General features: G+C 39.2%; 2 protein-coding genes across 2 annotated transcripts in view; both read right to left on the bottom strand.

The window, feature by feature from the left end:
* Nucleotides 1-33: 33 nt before the first annotated feature.
* LOC140948888 (uncharacterized) lies at nt 34-4,070 on the bottom strand. Its single transcript, XM_073398154.1, has 3 exons — nt 4,059-4,070; nt 2,031-2,249; nt 34-1,322 (listed from the first exon to the last, which is right to left on the bottom strand). Exons 1-3 carry the CDS (start codon nt 4,068-4,070, stop codon nt 375-377), a joined length of 1,179 nt encoding a protein of 392 aa, XP_073254255.1. The 3' UTR covers nt 34-374.
* Nucleotides 4,071-6,212: 2,142 nt separating this feature from the next.
* The window catches only part of LOC140948421 (protein pigeon-like), a 29,667-nt gene continuing 14,453 nt past the window's right edge, over nt 6,213-21,426 (bottom strand). The window contains exons 17-39 of the mRNA XM_073397658.1: nt 21,105-21,197; nt 20,537-20,635; nt 20,261-20,342; nt 19,601-19,679; nt 18,556-18,625; nt 18,000-18,097; nt 17,217-17,294; nt 17,046-17,110; nt 15,512-15,572; nt 14,877-14,941; nt 14,354-14,406; nt 14,145-14,212; nt 13,501-13,596; nt 12,836-12,912; nt 11,732-11,826; nt 11,240-11,288; nt 11,069-11,139; nt 10,770-10,831; nt 10,414-10,463; nt 9,171-9,223; nt 8,100-8,177; nt 7,334-7,402; nt 6,213-6,527 (exon numbers count right to left, since the gene is read on the bottom strand). Of these exons, the coding sequence (XP_073253759.1) occupies nt 6,409-6,527; nt 7,334-7,402; nt 8,100-8,177; nt 9,171-9,223; nt 10,414-10,463; nt 10,770-10,831; nt 11,069-11,139; nt 11,240-11,288; nt 11,732-11,826; nt 12,836-12,912; nt 13,501-13,596; nt 14,145-14,212; nt 14,354-14,406; nt 14,877-14,941; nt 15,512-15,572; nt 17,046-17,110; nt 17,217-17,294; nt 18,000-18,097; nt 18,556-18,625; nt 19,601-19,679; nt 20,261-20,342; nt 20,537-20,635; nt 21,105-21,197 (1,730 nt within the window). The 3' untranslated portion in view covers nt 6,213-6,408. The remainder of the gene's footprint in view (nt 6,528-7,333; nt 7,403-8,099; nt 8,178-9,170; nt 9,224-10,413; nt 10,464-10,769; nt 10,832-11,068; nt 11,140-11,239; nt 11,289-11,731; nt 11,827-12,835; nt 12,913-13,500; nt 13,597-14,144; nt 14,213-14,353; nt 14,407-14,876; nt 14,942-15,511; nt 15,573-17,045; nt 17,111-17,216; nt 17,295-17,999; nt 18,098-18,555; nt 18,626-19,600; nt 19,680-20,260; nt 20,343-20,536; nt 20,636-21,104; nt 21,198-21,426) is intronic.

Below are 21,426 nucleotides of genomic sequence, written 5' to 3'. Positions count from 1 at the left end.
GTTGCGATGATGAATTGAAGGTATAGTCGGGTTTTGGCCCTTTCTTCCCACGCGACGCTAGAGAAAGCGCACATGACCGAGATAACCAATCAACGAAGGCATTTTAGCCCACCTTGTGCGTTTTTCCCGCCCTTTGAAAGGACATCGACTAAAATCTGGTTTATGAGCCCGTGAAAACTGATGAACTGAAAAGGCTGGTCACTAAGTCTAGATCAATCTGTTTCAGTCGATAAGAACTAGACAAGTTCCTCGCCTTTCAAAAACGTGAGTAACTGCACAAATTTGGAATAACATGATACCCCATAGTCTCAATGACCTCGCAATAGCTTCTCGGATGATCACTTTGTTTGGGCGCGTTGGAGTGACTTCAGATATTAATGATCAGCCAAGTTATTTTGTTGCTTTTCGTTTGAAATCTCATTTCTTGAACCCCAGCATTTCGTCCTCGAAACAGCTAAAGTATGGAACAACGAGTCCTCTACGGTTTTCTCGGCCGTGTAACGTGATCTTAGTTTCCTATCGAGAATTTCTGTTTTGACTTCCGGTACTTTGACCTGTTTTCGCTTAAGATCCATCCTTGAAAATTCTCTTCGTTTCTTGTTCATGTCTAAATTAAATGAGGCCAAGCAGGGGAATCTCTCATCGGTTTCTCTTAGCGCATGAAATTTCATATTCGTTCCAAGCACTTCATTGTCACGTGATGCTGTTCGGTCGCCTATTCTCATTACACGACCATTTGACTCCGTCATCTCGCCCTCTCCAAAACAGGTCAACTCCTTTTCTAACTTATTAAATGTACTGCTACAAACACTTGAGTAGAAGCGTTCAGGCCTTGAGGCCCACTGCTTCTTGCTGTGGATGAATTTCAACTCCCTCCAGTAACCAGATGAACCCAACATATTTCTCCACTGACGTGCAAGAAAGAGAACTTTATAACCTTTCACGGCAAAGTCTGGCACTAGTCTCAAAATGAGGTTAAATCGCGTGTCACGTGGTTTGCTTGTGATCTTCATATTGTAAACTGCTTCGGAGCTCTCTGCGCTCAGCATTCTGTGATTAATGGGGCCTGGTACGAGGAGAGAGCTCCACTGTTTAAGGATTCGTTCCAGTTCCTTTTCTATTGACGCGGCTCTTTCGTCAGCGAAAAGTTGGTGAAGAGGTGTGTATATCGTGAAAAAAAATTGTCTATAGAGCTGGCGGGACTCTTTGCAGGATTGTAGAAATCTAACCAACATGTCATCTGGTCTTTTCCTGCCAACTTTCAACTTCGCCGCCGTCTTTTTCCCTGGAAGATTTTTTTCCCAGTCAATAAGGTTTTCTACCTATAGATTTAAGCAGAAAAGGCACAAAATTATAGCTCTTCGGTTATCACGGTAATATTGAACTGCGAATATACCTCACTTTTATTTTAGGCAGTTTTACTCAACTTGGTGTTGCGGTCGAACACAAGAAAATCAATACAAGAAATCACATGTTTAAAGTACTGACGAGTATCTTGTTGATCTAAAAGGGATGTTTAATTCTTGCTTTGTTGTGCGCGCGAACTTTAAACGGGCCGAGCAAGGATGTCTATCGGTGACGTCACCGCTAGGTTAAGCATGGTCAAGAAAACCTCTCAAAATTCATTCGTAATGATTACATGGCCTTTTTCATGCTTCCATTCCATTGGTCACGATAAACTACAAAGAAGAAAAACTGCAGCATACATTTGACCGAACGGGGAAGCATGCACGTAGCCCAGTATGGACCGTCTTGCAAGAGAGTAATATATATTTTTCATAAATTTATGTCCAGCCTCCCTTGGTGGGCAAGGTGGAGACTATATGGCACTCAATCATGAGGTGCACATCAGCATAATATTTTTTTTAAGCTTTTTTTTTCCCAACCCACAATCAACGACACCTAACTTGGATCACTCTGCTCTGGTACCTCCCTTTTTCTCTTCCAATGGAAAGGGAGAGGGAAAAGGGCATGTCAACATCAGCACTTCAATTTACCCAAGTTCTAATGTCACGAATTGCAGTCTTTACCTGTTTTGTGGACACAAGGTGGGTTACTGGCACGTCACGCAATCTTTGAACCCTCCACGATCTCCACAGGGAAGTAACTTGTTTAAGCCGCCTGTAGAGATCCTCCAAAAACATGTCTTTATCGGCAAGAAACAACTCGAGCATATCCTCAAAACGAAGTAGCTCTCTGTCTAGCTTCGCTTCCTGTGCAGTATGGGACACTTCCTTGAGTTCCTCTAACTGAAAACAAACAATGAAAAAGTTCAAGTTAGCTTGGCCTCGTGCCTGTTTTATCCGGCTCCTGTTCGATCGAGAAACACTTATTGAACGCGCGTATATATAGTCAGGTTCGAAGCGATTCGTCGAAACATCTTTTGAAGGCTTAAGCTGCACGAGTATAATCTCAGGATTCCAGGCACTTAGCTTGCACAAGAGAGAATCAGGGGATCAGAGAGACCAGAGAGTGTATCCACTACACATTTCTCAATTGTGAATTTATTTTCGGAAACAAGTCCAGGAGTTAGGCAATAGCGGCCGAGTGCCACTGCCTAATCCTCGAATTTGTACTTCTTGCTGTTTACTGGGAGCGGTCGAGGTAATAAACACTTCAACATCTTATTCCTCGCTGGAAGAAAAAAACACCTTTGCCTTGCGTATGGTACCGTTCTTACTAAAAAGATAATTAAGTAGCCAAAAAAGTTAATTCAAGAGATAGCCACATGTTTTGATACGGGTCAACGTAAAGGGCTGGATCTATGGCAGCCTCCCGCACGCTTCGTTACGCGTTTTAAAGTTCTGTGAAAAGGAGTGCCGGTATTCGTGATGACCGTGATCGTGATAAAGAAGACGATTCGAAAAGTAATAGGTAAGAAGTGCTCGGCCAAGCACCGGCTTTTGGTAAATAAGAAAGAAGAACATATATTTAGTTTATGAACCGGCTGTGGGACTAAACAATAAGTGAATACGACTAATCGTCCTGGCTAGCTTATCAATTAGCTGAAAAAACAAAAAAACAAAAACAAAAACAAAAACAAAACAAACAAACAACAAGAAAGAGAAGTAGTTAAAATCGCTTCACTGAGAGGATAGAGAAAGAGAGAGAAAGTAAACGAAAACAGCTATTCTAATAAAGCGCAGTAAAAACTAAATTATTTTTCGATGTTTTTCCTCTATTATTAAATGGTTTTGATTTTCCATAGCAACGGATTTCAGCAAAATCTAATCTTTTCGATGTGTCAAGGTTGTGTTGGATACGTTAATCGATTAACTGAATGGGAAAAATTTTATTTCTCCTTGGTATATGAAAACAAAATTAAAATATCATCAAAACTAATCGCTTAGCCTAATGAAACCAAGAGAAAGAAAATAAAACCCCTTACTGGTGAAAGTAAATTTGTGGGACTTTCTCTAGAACGTTTTAGCAACGCGACACATATTCACCTATTGTTTGTAAAGATGGAATTTGTTACAAATAGTACAATTAGATTTTTCAATAGCAAATCCGTTTCAAAATATAAAGAAAAAAAGAAATCTTACGTACAGAATTTCTTGATTTATCCAGTAAAAACATTATAAACAGGTAGAATGTAAGAGACTTGAAAGACACTGTGAACATCTGGAACTTATCACAAGCAGAACGAAATAAGCATGTAACCAAACAACAGAAGCCTTTTACTCAAATTAGACCAAGGATAATTGAATTACAAATATTTTCTTCCCTGCTTGCCAATCGTTTCTCAGCCAGTTTCCACTACTGGTGTTAATTGCGGTTTCCCAAACCAGTTTTAATCATTCAAATTCTATTTGCGGAGGACACCTACCTAAACAAGCTCATATAACTCTTTGTTTTTGCACACTATCTAAATTCCGCTCTAGTTGGAGGTGAAAAGAGTTTTATGATTGGTGTGAGAAAAACACCTTAAAAATTAAACCACACAACACAGTAAAACACCTTTTAACATAAAAATATATTTCCATGAGTTTTTATTTAAACTGCAATTTTTTGATGGTACATCTAGGTAGGGCGTGTAAAAAGTAATTTGGTTATACCTTTACTGGCATTAAGATTTTTTAACAAATGTGGCTAGTTACATGGAAAAATGACTCTCTAAATAAGAAACTATTTCACTACAATTTCCAGTTGCTATTAACAACAAACCCAAAATCTCGTTAGCATTATAGGGACAGGCTAAGTTAAAAGAAAGACGCAAAATAGAATTTCTTACAATATATTCTATAAAAACACTCATACATCTTCAGCATTATAAAATCTATAAATATAAATAATTATAAAATGAAATCTATTTTTTCCTAATCTCTGTTAATTGCACTATTTACATTGTGAAATAATGAAATTTCTTGGTCATTTCTATACTTTAATATTTTAAGTGGAAATAATTACAACGTTTTTGGTTCCATCGTTGCCTTTGTACGACAGATAAAACTAAATTTGACATCATATTGCTCAGCTGGGGACCTTATAAGCTTTCACTACGGATACGATATTGAATCAGTTTTCGATAGACGTTTACCTCGTTCGTGAGCTTAGGGAACAACCACAGCGACGGCTACGAAAACGTCACTTAAAACTTAAATTCGCGCTGCTTCAAACTTTATCGCGCTTATTCCATTTCATTTCAATTCGTCAAATGTGGGCAATTTTTTCCAACCTCGCGGGTAGGGGAGAACCCTGGGAACGAGGTTGAATTTTTTCTGGAGTTGAAATCTAAAAAACTGTATCGAATTTCAGGAAAGGATAAATAAAGTCGTTGTCTGTGTTCACGTCCTCCACAAAATGCAATTTTGTACTCTCTACCAAAACAACTTAACCTCGTCCCCAGGTCTTCTCGGTTAACTGTTCAGTTTTCTCACAATTATGCTGCACAATTGACGTCACTTTTCATATACCGCAAAATTCTTCCAAATTGGTCGACAGTAGCTAGTTATGATGAATTATGCGTGGGATTTTAGCCAATCAAAAAAGGAGAAAAATTTGGAATGAATATTATAAACCAGCTGTACTTATTTGCGGGTGGTTACATCTTTACTGTCACATTCATGTGAAAAAAAATCGTCTTCGTTATCGTTGTTATTAGAGAGCTTTAGATTCTAAGACGAGGACGACTATGAGTAGGAGATTTTCTCGATACTCACTAGTGCTCACGCGTGAGCCAGCGTCATTTTAGCGGGAAAACGAGATAGCCGTCGTCATTCTACTACGAGTTTTAGTAAGAATGTCGTAATGGCGGAAACAAGTTATCAAATGTTAGAAGTTTTATCATTTTGCGATCGGGAGAGGGCTTAACCTCCTTCAATAAAGATAACAGTGCTAACGTTTCTCGTGAAAAAAAAAATATATATATATATATATGATGCAGCTTTCTGTAAAGACTATTTTTTTATGAGTACGCGAAAAAACTTTAAGTCAAATCTCGTACGCGTAGTCGTTTTCGTTCTTGTATCTAAAGCTCATTATCATTTTAGCCCTGTTTTAACGCAAGAAATCGGTAACTGGCTGCAAATTCAGTCGCACAACGAAAGAAAAACTTTTCGAAATCAAACCTTATCAAAGGACAATTGAGGTCTCGTCGCGTGGACCCCGAGAGCTTTAAAATGTTAACTACAGATAACCTTGTCCATGACAATAGTGATTACAGTAGGGCCATTTATACGAGGAAAAATGAGACGCGTCTTACATAAGACGCGCCTTAAATAAGACGCGAACTGTACCATTTATACGAGCATGTCTTATCTAAGACAAGAACAGCTCGTATAAATGGTTCGCGTCTTATTTCTGTTCTTGACTCGTTTTCATGTGAATGTTGCCCGTAGCAACGGCAATACAACGTGGCGCGCCAAAAATTTACGCATGCGTATTATGCGTTCGCGTCTTATGTAAGACGCGAAGGCCATTTATACAAAGTTTTTCTCGTCTTAGCTAAGACGCGTCTTATCTAAGAACAGGTGTTAAGAACTGTTCTAAAATAAGACGCGTCTTAGCTAAGCCGCGTCTTATTTTAGACGAAATGTGCCGTTTATACAAAAAGTTCGAGTCTTACTTAAGACGCGTCCTATGTAAGACGCGTCTTATTTTTTCTCCTATAAATGGCCCTAATGGGGAACACTGGAAGGAACCGCTCGGACTGATTCCTTCAATCAATTCAATCAATCAATCTTTATTTAAACACGGTAAAATCCATCAGGAATTTAAAAATTAAAGAATCAAAGCAAGTCAAAGTCGAATCAAAGCAAGTCGTAGCAAGTCGTAGTCTGAAATGGTGAAGACGTATGACATTTCAGACTAAGCAAGTCACCGTAACATCTTTAGATCTGGATCCTCGCTCCAGTTATCCTGTTGTTCTGTATTGTTGCAATTACATTCCCCAGCTAAGAAATGTTTTTAGAATGGAATTGTTCCCAAGCTACCAACAGTTTCTCTCTGTGTTTCCAACAAAGCACGCATCTCAATGTAGTCGAGATCTTCATTTGAGACAACCGATTGCTTGTCAATCTGCGCTGCTGTAGGTATAAAAGTAAATGGTTCACATTACGAGAGAGATGCGGTAGTATCAACAAGCTAGAGTGAAACTCATGAATCCTACATTTACGGCATGGAATTTTTCCAGTTTAAATTTGTCATTTCTGACTTTGCTCATTAACTGCAATACAAGTCCTGGTAGAAAAGAGCTAGGACAACAACTCTAAGTGTAGCAAAGGAATGGCCTGAAAAAACAGAAACAAAACAGATCATAACCGGATGCCCAAAGTCGAATTTTAATGAACCCAAACAATAAAACATTTCGCAGCCCCATACCTTAGAAACCTAAACTGGTAAACATAAAATACTGCGCGTAAGTGCACACTCACACAGGATACCTAAAAAAGTTCAGGTATACAACGGAGAACCATGGTCTTGATGCAAACATAAAGCGCTTAAAATAGCTTGCCAGGATTGGTAATACTTGAAGTTTCTTTGGCTGATTGTTTCTAGATCTACAGCTGTTTCGAGAAAGGTTGTCGGAAAAAGTGTACGCGACAATCCCGAAAGGTATTGTGGGTGGTTTAGACTTCACTGTTCTTCAAAGAAATTTTGAAAAATGGCACGAGAGGCCATGGACTTATGTTTGAAAGTGCTAAAGGAAAGCAACAAAACTAAGTTCGACAGCTACAGTGTCAGGAACAGTGTATTCATCATATCCCATATTACCTTTCGGATTGTCGCGTGCACATGTTTCTCCGACAACCTTTCTCGAAATAGCTGTATACAGGTATGAACAGGCCAGTCTGCCTTCATGGGAAAACAACCGAGTGAGCAATTTACTTACCACCTTTCTTTAGGGCTGACATCAGAGTGGCAAGTGGACGAAATACATCGGAATCACCGTCTGAAGAAACTGAAAGATCGAGAAAAGTATAAGGATAGAACCTTGTGCTGCAGCATCAATGATCTCCAGTGGTGCTCTTTATTATATACGCTGACTAAGGGGGGTGGTTCTCGCCTCTGAACCGGTAGCATTCACTCTAGAGACAACTCAAGTGAATGTGAAGAAAGTGTGAAGAATCAGTACTGTCCTGTTGTAAAATCGTTCATTGAACGCTGTCGTCAACATTTGTCTGCTGTTTAAGGTGGCTCCGTTATTAAAGGCGCATTGAACTATAACAAACTTTTACTCATAACTTTTTCGGTTTTAAAGCAATTACTACGAAACTTTAAAGAGAACTACGACTATCATATGAAATAATTCGATTTTACTGGTGGTAATTAAATATTTGTTTTCGCAATTAATGCTTAATTTCAAAGAAATCTAGTCTAGTCAAGAATTTTGTTGATATTTTTGACTGAAATTTCTGGTATCAGATTTTATTGATGTAATCAAAAAAATTATGCCAAAGAACTTTCAGTGAAATTTTTGACGCAGAGTGCCGTAACATAAAGTCCTTCGAAATTCAGCTGTGAAATTGGTTTGGAATTTCGACAAAGGATTGCTCTATGTTAAGACGAGCCATCAATTCGATTTCTTTAAATAACGGAGCCAACTTAAATTGAACTGTTACTGCCAGTTCCATAAAATACAAATGAGGGTGACTTACTCGACAAACTTGCTGGTCTCCCATTAGAAGTGGCGTCTCTTGCGCCACTGTACGAGTAATCCAAATTCTCACGCGCACCTGTCGATAAACCATCAATCAGACATGTGATTGTTTAATAATTAAATGTAATAATAAGTTAATAACTGTTTATTCACAAATCCCTCTCTAGTTTATCTCCTGATAATAAAATAAATTAAGAACATTAATTATTTACAACTGTTTAAAATATTAAATATAAAATATATAATATATTACACGTTTGAAGAACTTAGTGTTCACTAGAAAAATTTGCAACATGACATCTCAGTCTGTTCTCAAAAATGTTCAAATTTTTCGCCTCAGCAATTTCCTTGGGCAGATAATTCCACTTATCGATTACGCGTATAAAAAAAGAATGTTTAAAACTATTCAAAGTTGCCGATGCAAACTTAAGTTTAAAACGGTGATTAGCTCTTGAGGGTCGAAAATCACGTGCAAACATAAAAAATGCTGTGGCATCTAGTCCATTAGGTCTGTTTATTGTCTTATAACACTCGGTAAGCGACGAAAATAATCTTCTTTGTTGAAGTGTTGGCCATTTAAGGACATGTCTAGCCCAATATGGGATGCTCTACGTTGTACTTTCTCCAAGGTGTTTGAGTCGTTTACTTTTTTTTTGTTTAAAATATCATTCAGTACAAAATGAAGTTTGTTTGATTACTGAACATGCATGCGTTGATGGTAGTCGACTCAGGCACGCAGGGACAGCTGAGGTACCACAGTTTTCCGGTAACGAGCGACAATGGAGTCAAATCCAACTTTTTCCATTACTGTCAGTCTGTGTTCGTTTTCAAATGATAAGCTAGAGAACAGCTCACAAGAACTTCATAACTGAACTGGAGATATTTCCCTACCTTGATTTTATGTCATTAATTATTTACCAGTTAATGCCGCACAATAATATTCAAACACCTTATGTACTTGAGGCTGTCCTTCCGATTGTGGTCTTTGGTCATTACACTAATGTGTGGTCATTGAACTGTATTGTTAGCAAACAAACTATTACAAACATACACACAAAAAAAGCAATACCTCCAGGACTGTCTGTCATCAACAAGTCTTCCACAATCCGCTGGGAAAGATACCTGACAACAAACATAAAGAAATCGATATAGACTTCAAGGTAGCAAAAAAAATAGGCTACGGCTAATTACAATGTCCGTGAATGTTCACGAATATAAACAATGATGATAAAAAAACCTAAAAAAGCGCACCTCAAAATAGACATTAATTTCAGTCTGTTAAGCTGTATAATACATGTAAGATTACCGAGGCTCGCTAAAAAAAGACCAGCTGTAAGAAACGTTTTTAACAAAATCAAAAAAGCTAATTACTTTTAGGAAAAGCGCAGGTGTTAGCTTGTCAAAGAAGTCATGACGGTTAAATGACAGTACTGACTTTGTTTTCTTTTCCTATAACGGGCAGTCATATCAGGATAATGCACCTATCAATGTAAATCCCGTGGGGGGGGGGGGGGGGAGTGCGGGCATGGGGTGGGGATTTGATGCCTGAGACTATCCCCATGTGGGGCTTTTGATCGTGCGAAGCGACCCCGGGGTCGGGACATTTGACTTTGACCCACAGAAGCCTGGTCTTCCTGGTATCAATTCAGAAGCGGTTACCAAGTCCGTTCCTCGAGGCTTTCTGAAAGTCACGCTGTTGGAGAAAAGTATGAAGTTTTCATTTGTTTTAATCGCCATAATCCGATACTTTAAACTGTCATCTAAACAGATAATGTCTATTTTGAGAAAGTTTTTATCTTCAAGTTCCCATCTGATTGTAAAACTCGACTGAAATCGAATTCCACCATGAAAGTCAGAGGATTTTTTACGAGGCACTGATCTGACCTGTTCCGACATGTTGAGCAGATGTTATAAAGCATTTTACGTTTCATTAATATTATAACAGCACGGTCAATCTTCCTGGAGTGATTTTGTTGTTAAAAATAAGAAATGCTAGTGGAGCGAAAATACTTAATTACAGCGAGTAACTTAACGGAGCTTACGTTAACCTTAAAAGTAGTAAGAACGTACTTTTGAAATGTTCTTTTATTCGTTTTATATAGTATTATAGTATTGTTTGTTTAGATTTTTCCCCCTGGGGTGGGGACTTTTTTGACACTTTTGATTGACCTTTCGTTTCCCACCCTGGGGAATTTGATCAAAAAATTTTAAAATTTGTCAAATCCCCACCCCTTGCCCGCACTCCCCCCCCCCCCCCCACGGGGTTTACATTGATAGGTGCATAAGTCACAAGTGGACAATCATCAAATCACCTGGCTTTGAATGGGTGTTCCCAATGCAGTAAGGCATCTTTGGCGGCATCCTGCACGTGAGAAAAACCAAACGAAAAAGCAAAAAACAAGAAGCTCGTTATGTCCAAAAAATGGGGCGCGGAGTCCTTGGCTGGAGAATTGGGAAAAGCTTTTAGCGCAATGATTTCAGTCATAGATCGTTCGTTGGACAGTGTAAGCAATGAATGGCTAATGGTTGACTTTGAACACAATCAACAAATCGTCACTAACCCTTGTCCCTGCCCCAAACGATTCCAGAAATCTCTGCTCCGCAAGTTCGAATACATTCCCCATGTTGTTTAAGTATCTTTACTTGTCACTTAACAGAGTCGACTTACGTGTTTCAGGCGACAAATGATTTGAAAGACAAAGTCTTCTTCCTCCCTTTCACCATCAAACTCTGCGAAAGAAAAGCACTTCTTTTCAAGGAAATCCTCCCTTAATAAAAAGGACATTCATCTACAGTGACTTGATCAGTACTGTTCACACAAGGGAGGTTACAGCTTACTAAGTTGTGACCTCCCTAGTGATGAGATTGTCTGATGGTTGAGTATGGCCCCAAAAAGATGACAAGGTGATTTACAAACCTCAACAGAACGAAAAATAAAACCGGAAGAGAATACTAACATTAAAGTACCTTCAACAAGACGAGAAATAAATTTCCTCGTCAAATGTAACACGCCATTATCCACGTACTGCAAAAACATTCTGCATGAAAAGAACGATTAAAATACTCAAAGATTATCCACAGTCTAAGATCTACCAGCATACATGTATTTATTTTAGGGAGATCGGAAATAGTTAATACCTTCGATCCAAGCATCTAAATCCAAGACAGGTCATACTTGAACGAAACCCTGTAAATTGCAATGTAAAACAACGACATTAAAGTAGTCCCAGTAAAGTGTTATTTGTTGTTGTTGTTTTTTGTTTTTTGTTTTTACCGCGTGACTGTTTAGTTGTGAACTCAACTGAACTGAACATTCAACTTTATTAACGTGTCAAATCTTCCAGCTGGCCACACGTACAGCCGTAGCCTAGTAATCGGGGACGCCTCTAAAGGAAAGGTCTTAATACGATCTGTATTGTGGTCGACGCCGAAACCTCGCCTTGTGGATGAGGTATCACTTAATCGTACTCATTTTCATTAAAATTATTCGACTGATCGAGAGATTTGGTAGCCAGTTTTATTTGAGGAAGCACATTCATTCTCTGACAATTCGCGATGAAAATAACAGTAAAAATAAGATTGAATACCTGCATGACTGATTTTTTATTATTATTATTTTCAGAAACATACCAGTACTAAAAGGAAAATTGAGCACAGAGACCGCTGTGCAATATCTCTCTACCAACTGAAAATAAACCACTTCACGCATTGTTCCCCGCATAGATCTGCAATAAGACCGACTGCATTAAAAACAACAAGGCAAACAAACAAACAAACAAAGTCCTTAAGGGTCTGCTGAAAAAACAAAAAAAAAAAACGAGGATGCTTACAAGTAGAAGACGTATAAACTACCCAGGGGTACTAGCTATCCAGGAGAATAGAACATGAGATAAACAGAGGATATCACATGGTCGCGCGAAGATACAAAGTTTATGTTCGAGTGTTGAAAAATACACACTGTTGAAATATTTTTCAACACGAGAAGAGGACATTTTGTATCTCCAAGCTGCTTTGCAAAGTTCTGTTCATTAAAACACCTATGAAATACCAAGCAATTTCACTTCAACATTTTTTACTGGGAAAGGCGCGAATTCTTATGTCACCATAGCAACGGAGATCTTTTAACGTGTGAGGGAATCAAAGCTTAACCGGTATTCCATTTTTAACCTGTCCAACGGTTTCCGGCTTTTTCACGTTATTTGAGACCTTAAGCACGAGGTTTGGCTATCTTACCGCAAACGATAACGGTTTGCGGTTAGCGGTTAGCGGTTAGCGGTTTTACGTTAGCCGTCTGCCCATATTTGGGACATAAGATTCGCGGGTGGTTGCTCGCGGCTGCCTTGTTTAGCTGAGAAATCGTCTTCAAAATTACGTTCAGATGAAAAAGAGTTCGATAATTAATAACCAAGTGAGCTGTAAACCGTAATATAACTTCTCAAACGTGAGATTGTGATGTCTTAGGGTGCAAAAGAACCTTGCGGTGAGTCACTAACCTCCTGAGGGTGATCTAGCCGCACAAACGAGAACCTCAAACCCCAAACAGGACGGCAAGGTCCTAGTCATGTGACTTCATGACGTTAGCGGTTAGCCGGAACTACCGAAAAACCTCTATCTTTAAGATCGCTATTGTTAAGAACTTGCACTCGCGAGTTTTTCTGTTTTAACGCGAGACTTTTGCGGTTGTTGAATTTTACAAAACCACGTTGATTGAAAAATACATAAAATGCAACTTACAGAGGCAAAGTAAACGGGTTATCAGTGAACTCCAAAGCTTGGTTAAACAAACGAAGCAGCTGCTCCGATTGGCGAGCCTGTAGAAATAAGAAAAATTGAAAGTAGTTTTTACAGGTTGAAAATGGTGCGATTAATAAATTGCGTAGTACAAAAAAATTGAAAACATTCGCAAGCCAATGGCACTTTCGGCGGAACCAAACGAAAAACAACAACAACAACCGAAAATAAAACGTTGACTGCCAAATTATTTGTCCCTGAGCTTCTTGTCAAGTCGTCACGTAAGTATTTTTTTTTTAAAAAATCTTTACTACACAGTTTCTGTATTTACATCATATTGTTGCATTATTCTGTCGTAAATGGGTGCAAGTAACTAATTAAAGATAATTGAATTGAATCAATAGCTTGAACATGTTTAGGAAATTATATCTTTGACACTGTCCAGCTTAAAGTCATTAAGCTAGCAGAACTACCAATCAGCAATCGTGATTTTACATGCGCTGGAATGGATTCACAATCAATCAACTTTGTGACTTGACCCAGACTCCCTTGAAATTGGCGCACTTAGCAACCCTGGGTTCTCCGACACTCAAATGCTCCGTTGGTGAGTCAAGTTCGATTGAAGTAGAAGTTTTAAGGTGGATAGCTTGTGTCAATAAGATACACACCTGGCACTTGACATATTCAATAGCGATATTTTGTATTTTAACTTTAGCTTCCCTTGGTAAATGGTTTTGTAAATGAGATGCCAGACGATCTATAGTCTGCAAAATATAGACAAGAAAAAGGTGAACCAAAACCCTGAAATTCATCAAAATTAATTGCTGCCCTGCTTGTCGTAAAAGAATAGAAGTTAGATCGGAATAATCGCCAACCCAGAGACTGCTGCTGAACTATTTCCCATGTCACCATGTTTTTTTTCAGGGCGGGGAAGAGCAAAACGAAAACGAAGTCTCAGAAGTCAATTTTCTGCCATGGTCAAGTCCTGTCAGCCCTGCCCTGTGATAATAAAAGCCCTTAAATACATTAAAAGCCCACCCACCCTTATCCCGTGAAAGCGTTAATTTGCTTGTGAACAACAAGACCGGGGGCTACCATCTAGGTGTTGAGGATGGATTGAATAGTATGCTGTACACGAGAAACCTGTGAATACAGCCGCCTCTCAGCGCTCCTCGGCGCCAGGCACGCTTTGAAGCGTCCCCAGCGATGAAGAGCGATGAGTCGGCTGCATTCACAGGATAGTAAAGAAGGCCAGTCAACATGCTAGTACTCTCTGCATAATACATACGTACAAGACGTGTAGCATACTCACCAAATTTTGTTTTTTGATCTCAAAAACTGATCTGCGTTGTTCTGTGGTATCGAAGGAATCTCTATTTTCTGGTTATAAGGAAGATAAACATCAATACAGGTTCTCGTTCCGCCTAACCTTAGTTGTTGATATAATTCCTCACTTTCAATAGAAGTGCTAGTAAGCTAACATAAATGCGCAAAAGAGTCAAACAAATCATTAAAACTTACTGTTGCTTCCATGAGAGGAAAGAGACTCACTACTTCCCGCACGAGAAAGCCGCCTATGGAACGAAAGACCCTGTTAATTCACCACTTTAAAAACGAGAAGGGTTCTGGAGCCGAAACGGTTTCTTGCATTGGCAAATTTCATGTTTTGTTTGCCCCCTGAGAAACCACGTGACATCACTGCTCTCCCATCAGTCCTTAAGCGCCTGCAAAGATGGCGGGTGTCTTGAATAAGGTCTATTCGCCATCTTAAAAACCGAGGAGGAAACTGGAGCTGAAATAAGCCCCGCAATTGTTTCTGGGATCGTTAATGCGGGCGCGCCAATCAGATATTGGTCTTGTACCTTGTAGCAGTCCCACAAGTCTTTGCGAAAGTTAACTCGCACCAGTTTCCTTCTGATTTTCATAGTGGCGGATTCCAACATGAGAGAATATTTTTGTCGAGAATAGCAAACGACGAGCTACTTTGAAGGGAGGAATTCGCGCTGTTTACTATGTATAAGGGAATTAATAAACATGCCATTACTTGGAAACAGAAAGTCTTCTGTAGAGCGACTGCACAAGACTGGTCTCCGGTGGTGCATCCTCCGTCTGCAATAAAAATCATAACGTCATTAACATAAACATATTATCTGCATGCATTTTCACAACGCAAACAGCCGTTAAATGGTTCGAATCCGAATTTGGAAATGTTGGTTTTTGAGCAGAGGGGAAAACCGGAGTACCCGGAGAAAAACCTCTCGAAGCAAAGGAGAGAACCTTACAACAAACTCAACCCACATATGGCTTCGACGCCGGGATTTGAACCCAGGCCACACTGGTGGGAGGCGAGCGCTCTCACCACTGCGACACCTTTGCTCCCCTGAAAAATGCTAAAACGTTTTTCACATCAACTGAATTCCAAAAATAAGACCATATTTAGGCACTGAAACTGTTCCATGTCGTCTTTTGCTGGAGATGGCAAGGGTGGACATGGATGGAAACTTGACAAAGTTAAGCCAGCTTTTTCAAGTTTTAATGCCATGCCTGCAAAAAACACTAAAAAAATTATGATTAATGCTCCCTGATGAAATTTGTTTGACATCTTCTGCACAGAATTTACCTAAAACAGTAGTGACAAGACAAGACAAGACATGCATCATAAGACTAACTTCTACCCACCTCCTCGTCACTATCAGACTCCTGCTCAAACAAATCAGCATTCGGGACTTTTAATTGAAACCTTAATCCGCGATTAAGAAAAATAAAGAAAATTCTTCTAAGAAATTTACCATCATACAAAGCAAACAAGGTCGTTATCTAAAGGATTCAAGACAGTGTAGCGTAAGACAGAAACCGGTGTGTTAAAACCGGGTTGACTATCTAAACGTAAATATTGAACAATATCCAGCATTTTTTCTCCTAAAAGAACATAGTTCACACGGCCTAGCACAGAGGTTAGAGCGACAACATCGGTTGCCGGTTAAGGACCAACTGTATAATCGCCAAGCTATCATGGCCTTCAGATGCATGACCGGTCACGCCCCTGAATATCTTACTTCCCAATTCTTACCTCGTGAGCATCCCAATTCTTACCTCGTGAGCAAGTTAGCAAAAGAACAACTCGAAGTAGCCAAAAAACTAAACATCCCTCTTTTCAGATCAGCCTCCGAAAAAAGAACCCTTTACTATCGAGCTATTAAGCTCTGGAACAGTTTAGAACCTTTAAAGACAAGCCATTCTGTTCACGTTTTTTCCAATCTCCTTCTGTTTTTAATGATGGCGACCACTTAACTTGGTCGAACAACTGAGTGGGTGGTGGGAGGTGATCACCCAAACACTAATTGAACAGTTGTATATATTGCAGTTAATTTTTTTATTGCAGTTAATTTTTGTATTTCCTTTGTTTTAAATTCACTAGCATACATTAAAAGTTTAAAGAAATGGTTAATTTGAACAGTTTGTGCAATTTTCAGCTCTATGTACGCAATAAAAAGGCAAATAGCGGCTATCAAAAACTGCAAAAGCGTTTATTAGGTTGATTTAGCGACGGAACGGGAACGTCAGTTGACGACTGCGCGCGCAAATCAAACAACTGGCTTGACCAATGGCAGAGCGGCAAATTTGGCACCGGAAGTCGATTTAAGTCCTTTCCACGCGCTTTCCCATCATCACTGACGTTCCCGTTCTTTTGCTATATCAGCCTAAATTTAAAAAAGAGATTCAGCCACGACGTTTTTGAGCAACGCCCGTCAACCGGAAGTGACATTTTTGCATTCTTGAGCTGTGATTTTGAGCAAATTCTTGGGCAAATCGTCTCTAAAAGAGTAAAGACACTTATAATACAAATTTGGTAGCGCCAAGATGTATTAAAAAGAAAAACGCTTACTTCCGGTTGACGTGCGTCGCTCATAAACGTTGCTGCTTAAACTCCCTAATAAGCCCATACATTCTTTGCAAAATTCTGAGTTTCCGAAGATAATTTCTCCGAAAAATATTCGGTATATCTGATTCAAATTTACACAGATAACTGAAGTTGTATGCTCTGTCGATATTCAGAGAGTTTGTTTTAAAAGCTTGATCAGAGAATACAAGGCATATGCTAATGAGGCAAAAAATGTAACTATATAGGCAGCTCTTACAAGGCCCCACAAATAACAGGTTCTACTGACTAGGGAAATGTGTACCATCCATTCGTAACTGATGTGGAACTGACCGTGGAGGCAGTCGCTTTGTATTTTGAAGTAGAGCTGTCCAAAAATCCCCTTGTTTCATTTTTCCCTGAGAGAGGAACAAAATAATAAAGTCAGAGACAAACGCGGGATCAAGGTCTTGTTAGAGAGGATCGACTGGTTTCTAATAAGAGACTGATTAGATGTTTACAAACCTTTACACCCTGAAATTCAATGTTGTTATCTTTTACAAACGAGCAGGAAATTTGGGCAATTCTTTTTCTGTTGATATCCTGCAAAAAAGTGAAATAAAGAACTATCAAGAGGCAGGGCTTGCTCTGTATTGAATTTGTAGAGGAAATCATATGATTTCGAGCGCAAGATGGAATAAATAGACACGTCCGAGTAAACATTTCGAAGACCAACAAAATTTAGGCTTGTGAAATTTTTAGTCTATAGATTACACTCCTTTTTAGCCAATTAGAATTGAATGATATCTTTTAAGTATAAAAAAACGTGATCGTGACGCACCTTCCGCACAGCTTATGCATTACATAAGGCCTCAAAATAAAAACAAAAAAAAGCAACGGAAACGAAAAAAAAAAGGTGCGGTTGTTTACCTTTTACAAGGGCGAGTCGGTCGGTTCACTGTTTGGGTAAATGGTAAACAAAATTCAGGCGTGGTAAATTTCCTCTCGGAATCGCGTTTACCATTTGCTCAAATCAGTTCCACCTGCCAAAAAACGGCCGCGAAAGCCTGGAACTGGTATCAAAGACGGCTTTGAAGAAATGGAACTCGAATTTCCGTTTGGAACATTCCGTCCGGTAAAACAGGACTACCTTTTAAGATGTTCCGTTGCCCCCTTAACAACCCAAAAAGTCGTATTCCATTTACTTTCCACCCGGATTTTCCGGAAACTTTTTGTAAATGGTAAAGAACCTGCATGTACATGGACTCAGAACATGCAGCTGGTGTTTTTGTGGAGTATAAATTTCACCTTTTCCAAATGGCCTCTGTAGGTGTCAACACAAGTGAACGGAATTAAGGTGATAACTTCTCTTTCCAGTTCTCTTCTAAAAGTTCCATACGTTGAACCTGTCGAATGACGATGAAGTTAACCCTTGAAGCCCCAAGAGTGATCATTATGAAGTTTCTCTTTATAATATCAATGATTTAGAAAACAGAGTGGTCATGAGAATTGAGTACATGATCAGGGAAGAAGAATCTAATTGATATTTCCACAAATTCTCCCCACTACTTCTATTGAAAAAGTATAAGGACAGTAAAGGAGAATCTCAATTTTGATACTAGGGTTTAAAGGGTTAAACCTGTATTAAGTCGGTATCCTCCCTTGAGCCCACTGAATACATGAGGTAGGTGTAAAAATAGATCACATAGTGTCCTCAAGAAAAACACGTTAAAAAAGAAAGATATAACCCAGTCATACACATGCATGAAATACTTGTATTAAAAAAAAAAACCTGCGTTCAATCTTGGGCATAAGTGTCAGGTCTCCGTCTTAAATTGAAATTAAACAAAAAGTGACTACTTACCCACAAGATATTCTCGCAGAAGGTCTAAACATTCTGGACTTGCAGGGTCGTGGCTTAGGTGCTCAAAAATCTGAGGAAGTTACAAAATTACAGAAACTGTATTTTAACAATTCACTAAATGAAGAAATAAACCTCAAAATATTTGGTTCCTTCCTCTCACACTAACATCGCTAATTTTAAAGCAAGAGTAAATTATACAGTTCTTAAACTTTTTCTTTACTGCTGTTGCCATTCATTACCAACGCAATAATGCGGCTGTATTTCAGCATTATCAAGCCCCGTGCAAACGGACGCAACATTGTTGTTCAGCAACTCCCAACATTGTTGGATGTTCCATGTTGTGTCCATTTGCATGTCGCTGCTCGTTGTTAGGAGTTGTTGTGGTCAAACTTTTGAGCCAACTCCCAGTATTTCTTTTGTTCCGTGATCGCCAAAGGATAGCGCAACAATGGATCCGTTTGCACAGCTCATCCGACGTTGTTGGGGCCACGCACGCGCATTACAAATGGTCTCCAAAGTCTTATGGGTTGTATCCTTTCCACGATGCACTGCAGGTCCCAACATTGTTGGGAGTTGTCGCATCCGTTTGCTCGTAGCTTAAGGGAACTTAAGCAATGACGACGACGGTTTCATGAGCAACAACAGCTCTCCACGTGCACGCTTTTTTACTGAGTACATCTCTTTGACTTTCACTACACGACTACGATGTGAAACCTACTAATTCGACGTTTTATGGAGGACGTGAACATACTTTCTCTTTTTGAAGCTGGATAAAAGCCCCTAAGAATTCAACTTCAGGAGAAATCGCCTACATTTGACAAATTAAGCGTGTCCAAATAGGCGCGATAAAGTTTGAAGAAGATTGGAGATTGATTTGAGGAAGATTGTACACAGAATGTTTCACCTAGTCACATCCAAGCATGAATTGAGAATAACAGTATTCAAAGGATTGTGTTAGGTTCCTGGGAACAGGTTCTTTGTTGGTTTGCCCATGGACTGTCTTTTGCGGTTACCCGTGAATAGGGTTTCTTGCTGGAAATCTCACCTTTTTTATTAAGTTAGAATCTCTTAAGTGAATAACAGCCAGATGAAGTATGGCCAAACGTGTACTTGGCATATGGGTCCTGTCCAGACAAAATAATGAAAAAATAATCAACTAAGATCACTCCACCACCCTTTTATAAATAGGGAGCTTACGCAAGGGGGGGTTTCCTTAACGCTAGCAAATTCGCCCTGCCAAGTGTCTTCACGCTTATAGAGACGATTTGTCCGAAAATCTGGGCAAAAGCAAAGCTAAGAATGTAAAAAAGTCCACTGCCGGTTGACGTAGCTCCCTAATAACACTGTGAGAACGTCTAAATGAAAAGTAAATGGCATCTTCTGTCATTAATAGTCAGACATCACCACCAGGACTGTGAAGCTAGTACTTCTTCTCTTATATTTAAGGGCTTAGCCCACAAAAACGCGTGGAAAAATCATGTGCTACCCAAAAGATTAAATCTTTTTGTTCAAAAAGGTAAGGTCCTCCTTATAAAAGCCCAGTCAACTGGTCGGAAATCTCGCCTTACCACTATTTACATTTTAAAAAAATTCTCAATGTTTTTGTGAAAAGGTGGGCTATCCGATAAACCAGCCCGGTCTCGGGTTCTCAGTTATATTCATAGCGTGGTAAATGTTTACACAGCTACGTAGCTGTGTGACATACCTAGCGAAAAGGTCTGCAAGAGCTGCCTTATCAAAATTGTACTTGTATGCATTGCCAGACATGCTGTCAAAAATGTAAGGCCCTAAAAAAAAAGAGACATAACTTTACCTTAGGTAAAAAAAAAGTAAAATAGGTTAAGAAAAACAGGAAAAAACCTTACAATTAAAGAAAGAACACAAAAAAAAATCAAAAACGAAAAGGTAAGAAACGAAGATACGATACATGAAGTATTTTAGTCTTGTTTAGAAGAAATAAATTTAAACCATTCTTTTTCACCTGTTTGTAAAGAAGTAGAAATTTCTTTATTTAGATACAATAGCAACCGCGGCTCATCCGAGGAAACGTCCGTGGAAGAAAGCTTTGGGACAGCATCACCTAAATGGAAGCACACAACTGATTCAGAGAAAAAAAAGATAACCAATAGCGTTGCCTACGATAACAACCATACAGGGTAGCCAACGTAAAGATCACACATACTTACACCCTCAATTAAGAAACCCCCACCGTAAGAGAGGGTCAGATTTTCAAGATAGGAAAGATACCTTGCGCCGATCCCTGACATCTTAAGCATGCTTTCTGGTACACAACTACCACTGTATGTTTCCAGTATAACTCTCTTCATGAACAGGAGCTGAGCTTCAAGGTTGTTGTACTTCTTCAGTGCTTAGGACTGAAGTCTTAAGACCTCTAGTTCCACTTTGATCTTTCGACTGTAGCATAGTGGGATGACAATTGGCACAAAAGGCACAATAACAACATAAGGAAGTCATACATTTCACGACAGAAAATTTTGAAGCACCCCGTCTCACTTTTTAGGATCAACAGTGCCGAGAGTCGGATTTACCTTGTAAGATGATGTGATGGCAAGGTTCTCGTTCTGGACTACAGTTCAACAAGTGCATGAAGCGACCAGGAAGAAACACCATTAAATAGTCATCTAGTGAGTTAAAATTCAGTCATTAATAATGCCGCTCTAAAGTAGCTGAAGGTAAAAAGGACTATTCCCATCAATTCATTCAGAGGTTTTCGGCAATTTTTCTACTCGCGTTACTAATGAATAAAATGACGAAGAGTTAATTTACTGAATAATCCTGCAAAGTCTACTAAAGAAGCATCGTTCAGTGCTCAGAGGTACCAGGCCATGTGCCTGCTAGTGTCTGGCCTAC

This window comes from Porites lutea, chromosome 9, assembly GCF_958299795.1.
Source record: "Porites lutea chromosome 9, jaPorLute2.1, whole genome shotgun sequence".
In the NCBI taxonomy this organism is placed as follows: Eukaryota; Metazoa; Cnidaria; class Anthozoa; order Scleractinia; family Poritidae; genus Porites; species Porites lutea.
Note: the sequence above shows the minus strand (reverse complement) of the source record. Positions and strands in the feature narration are given on the sequence as shown.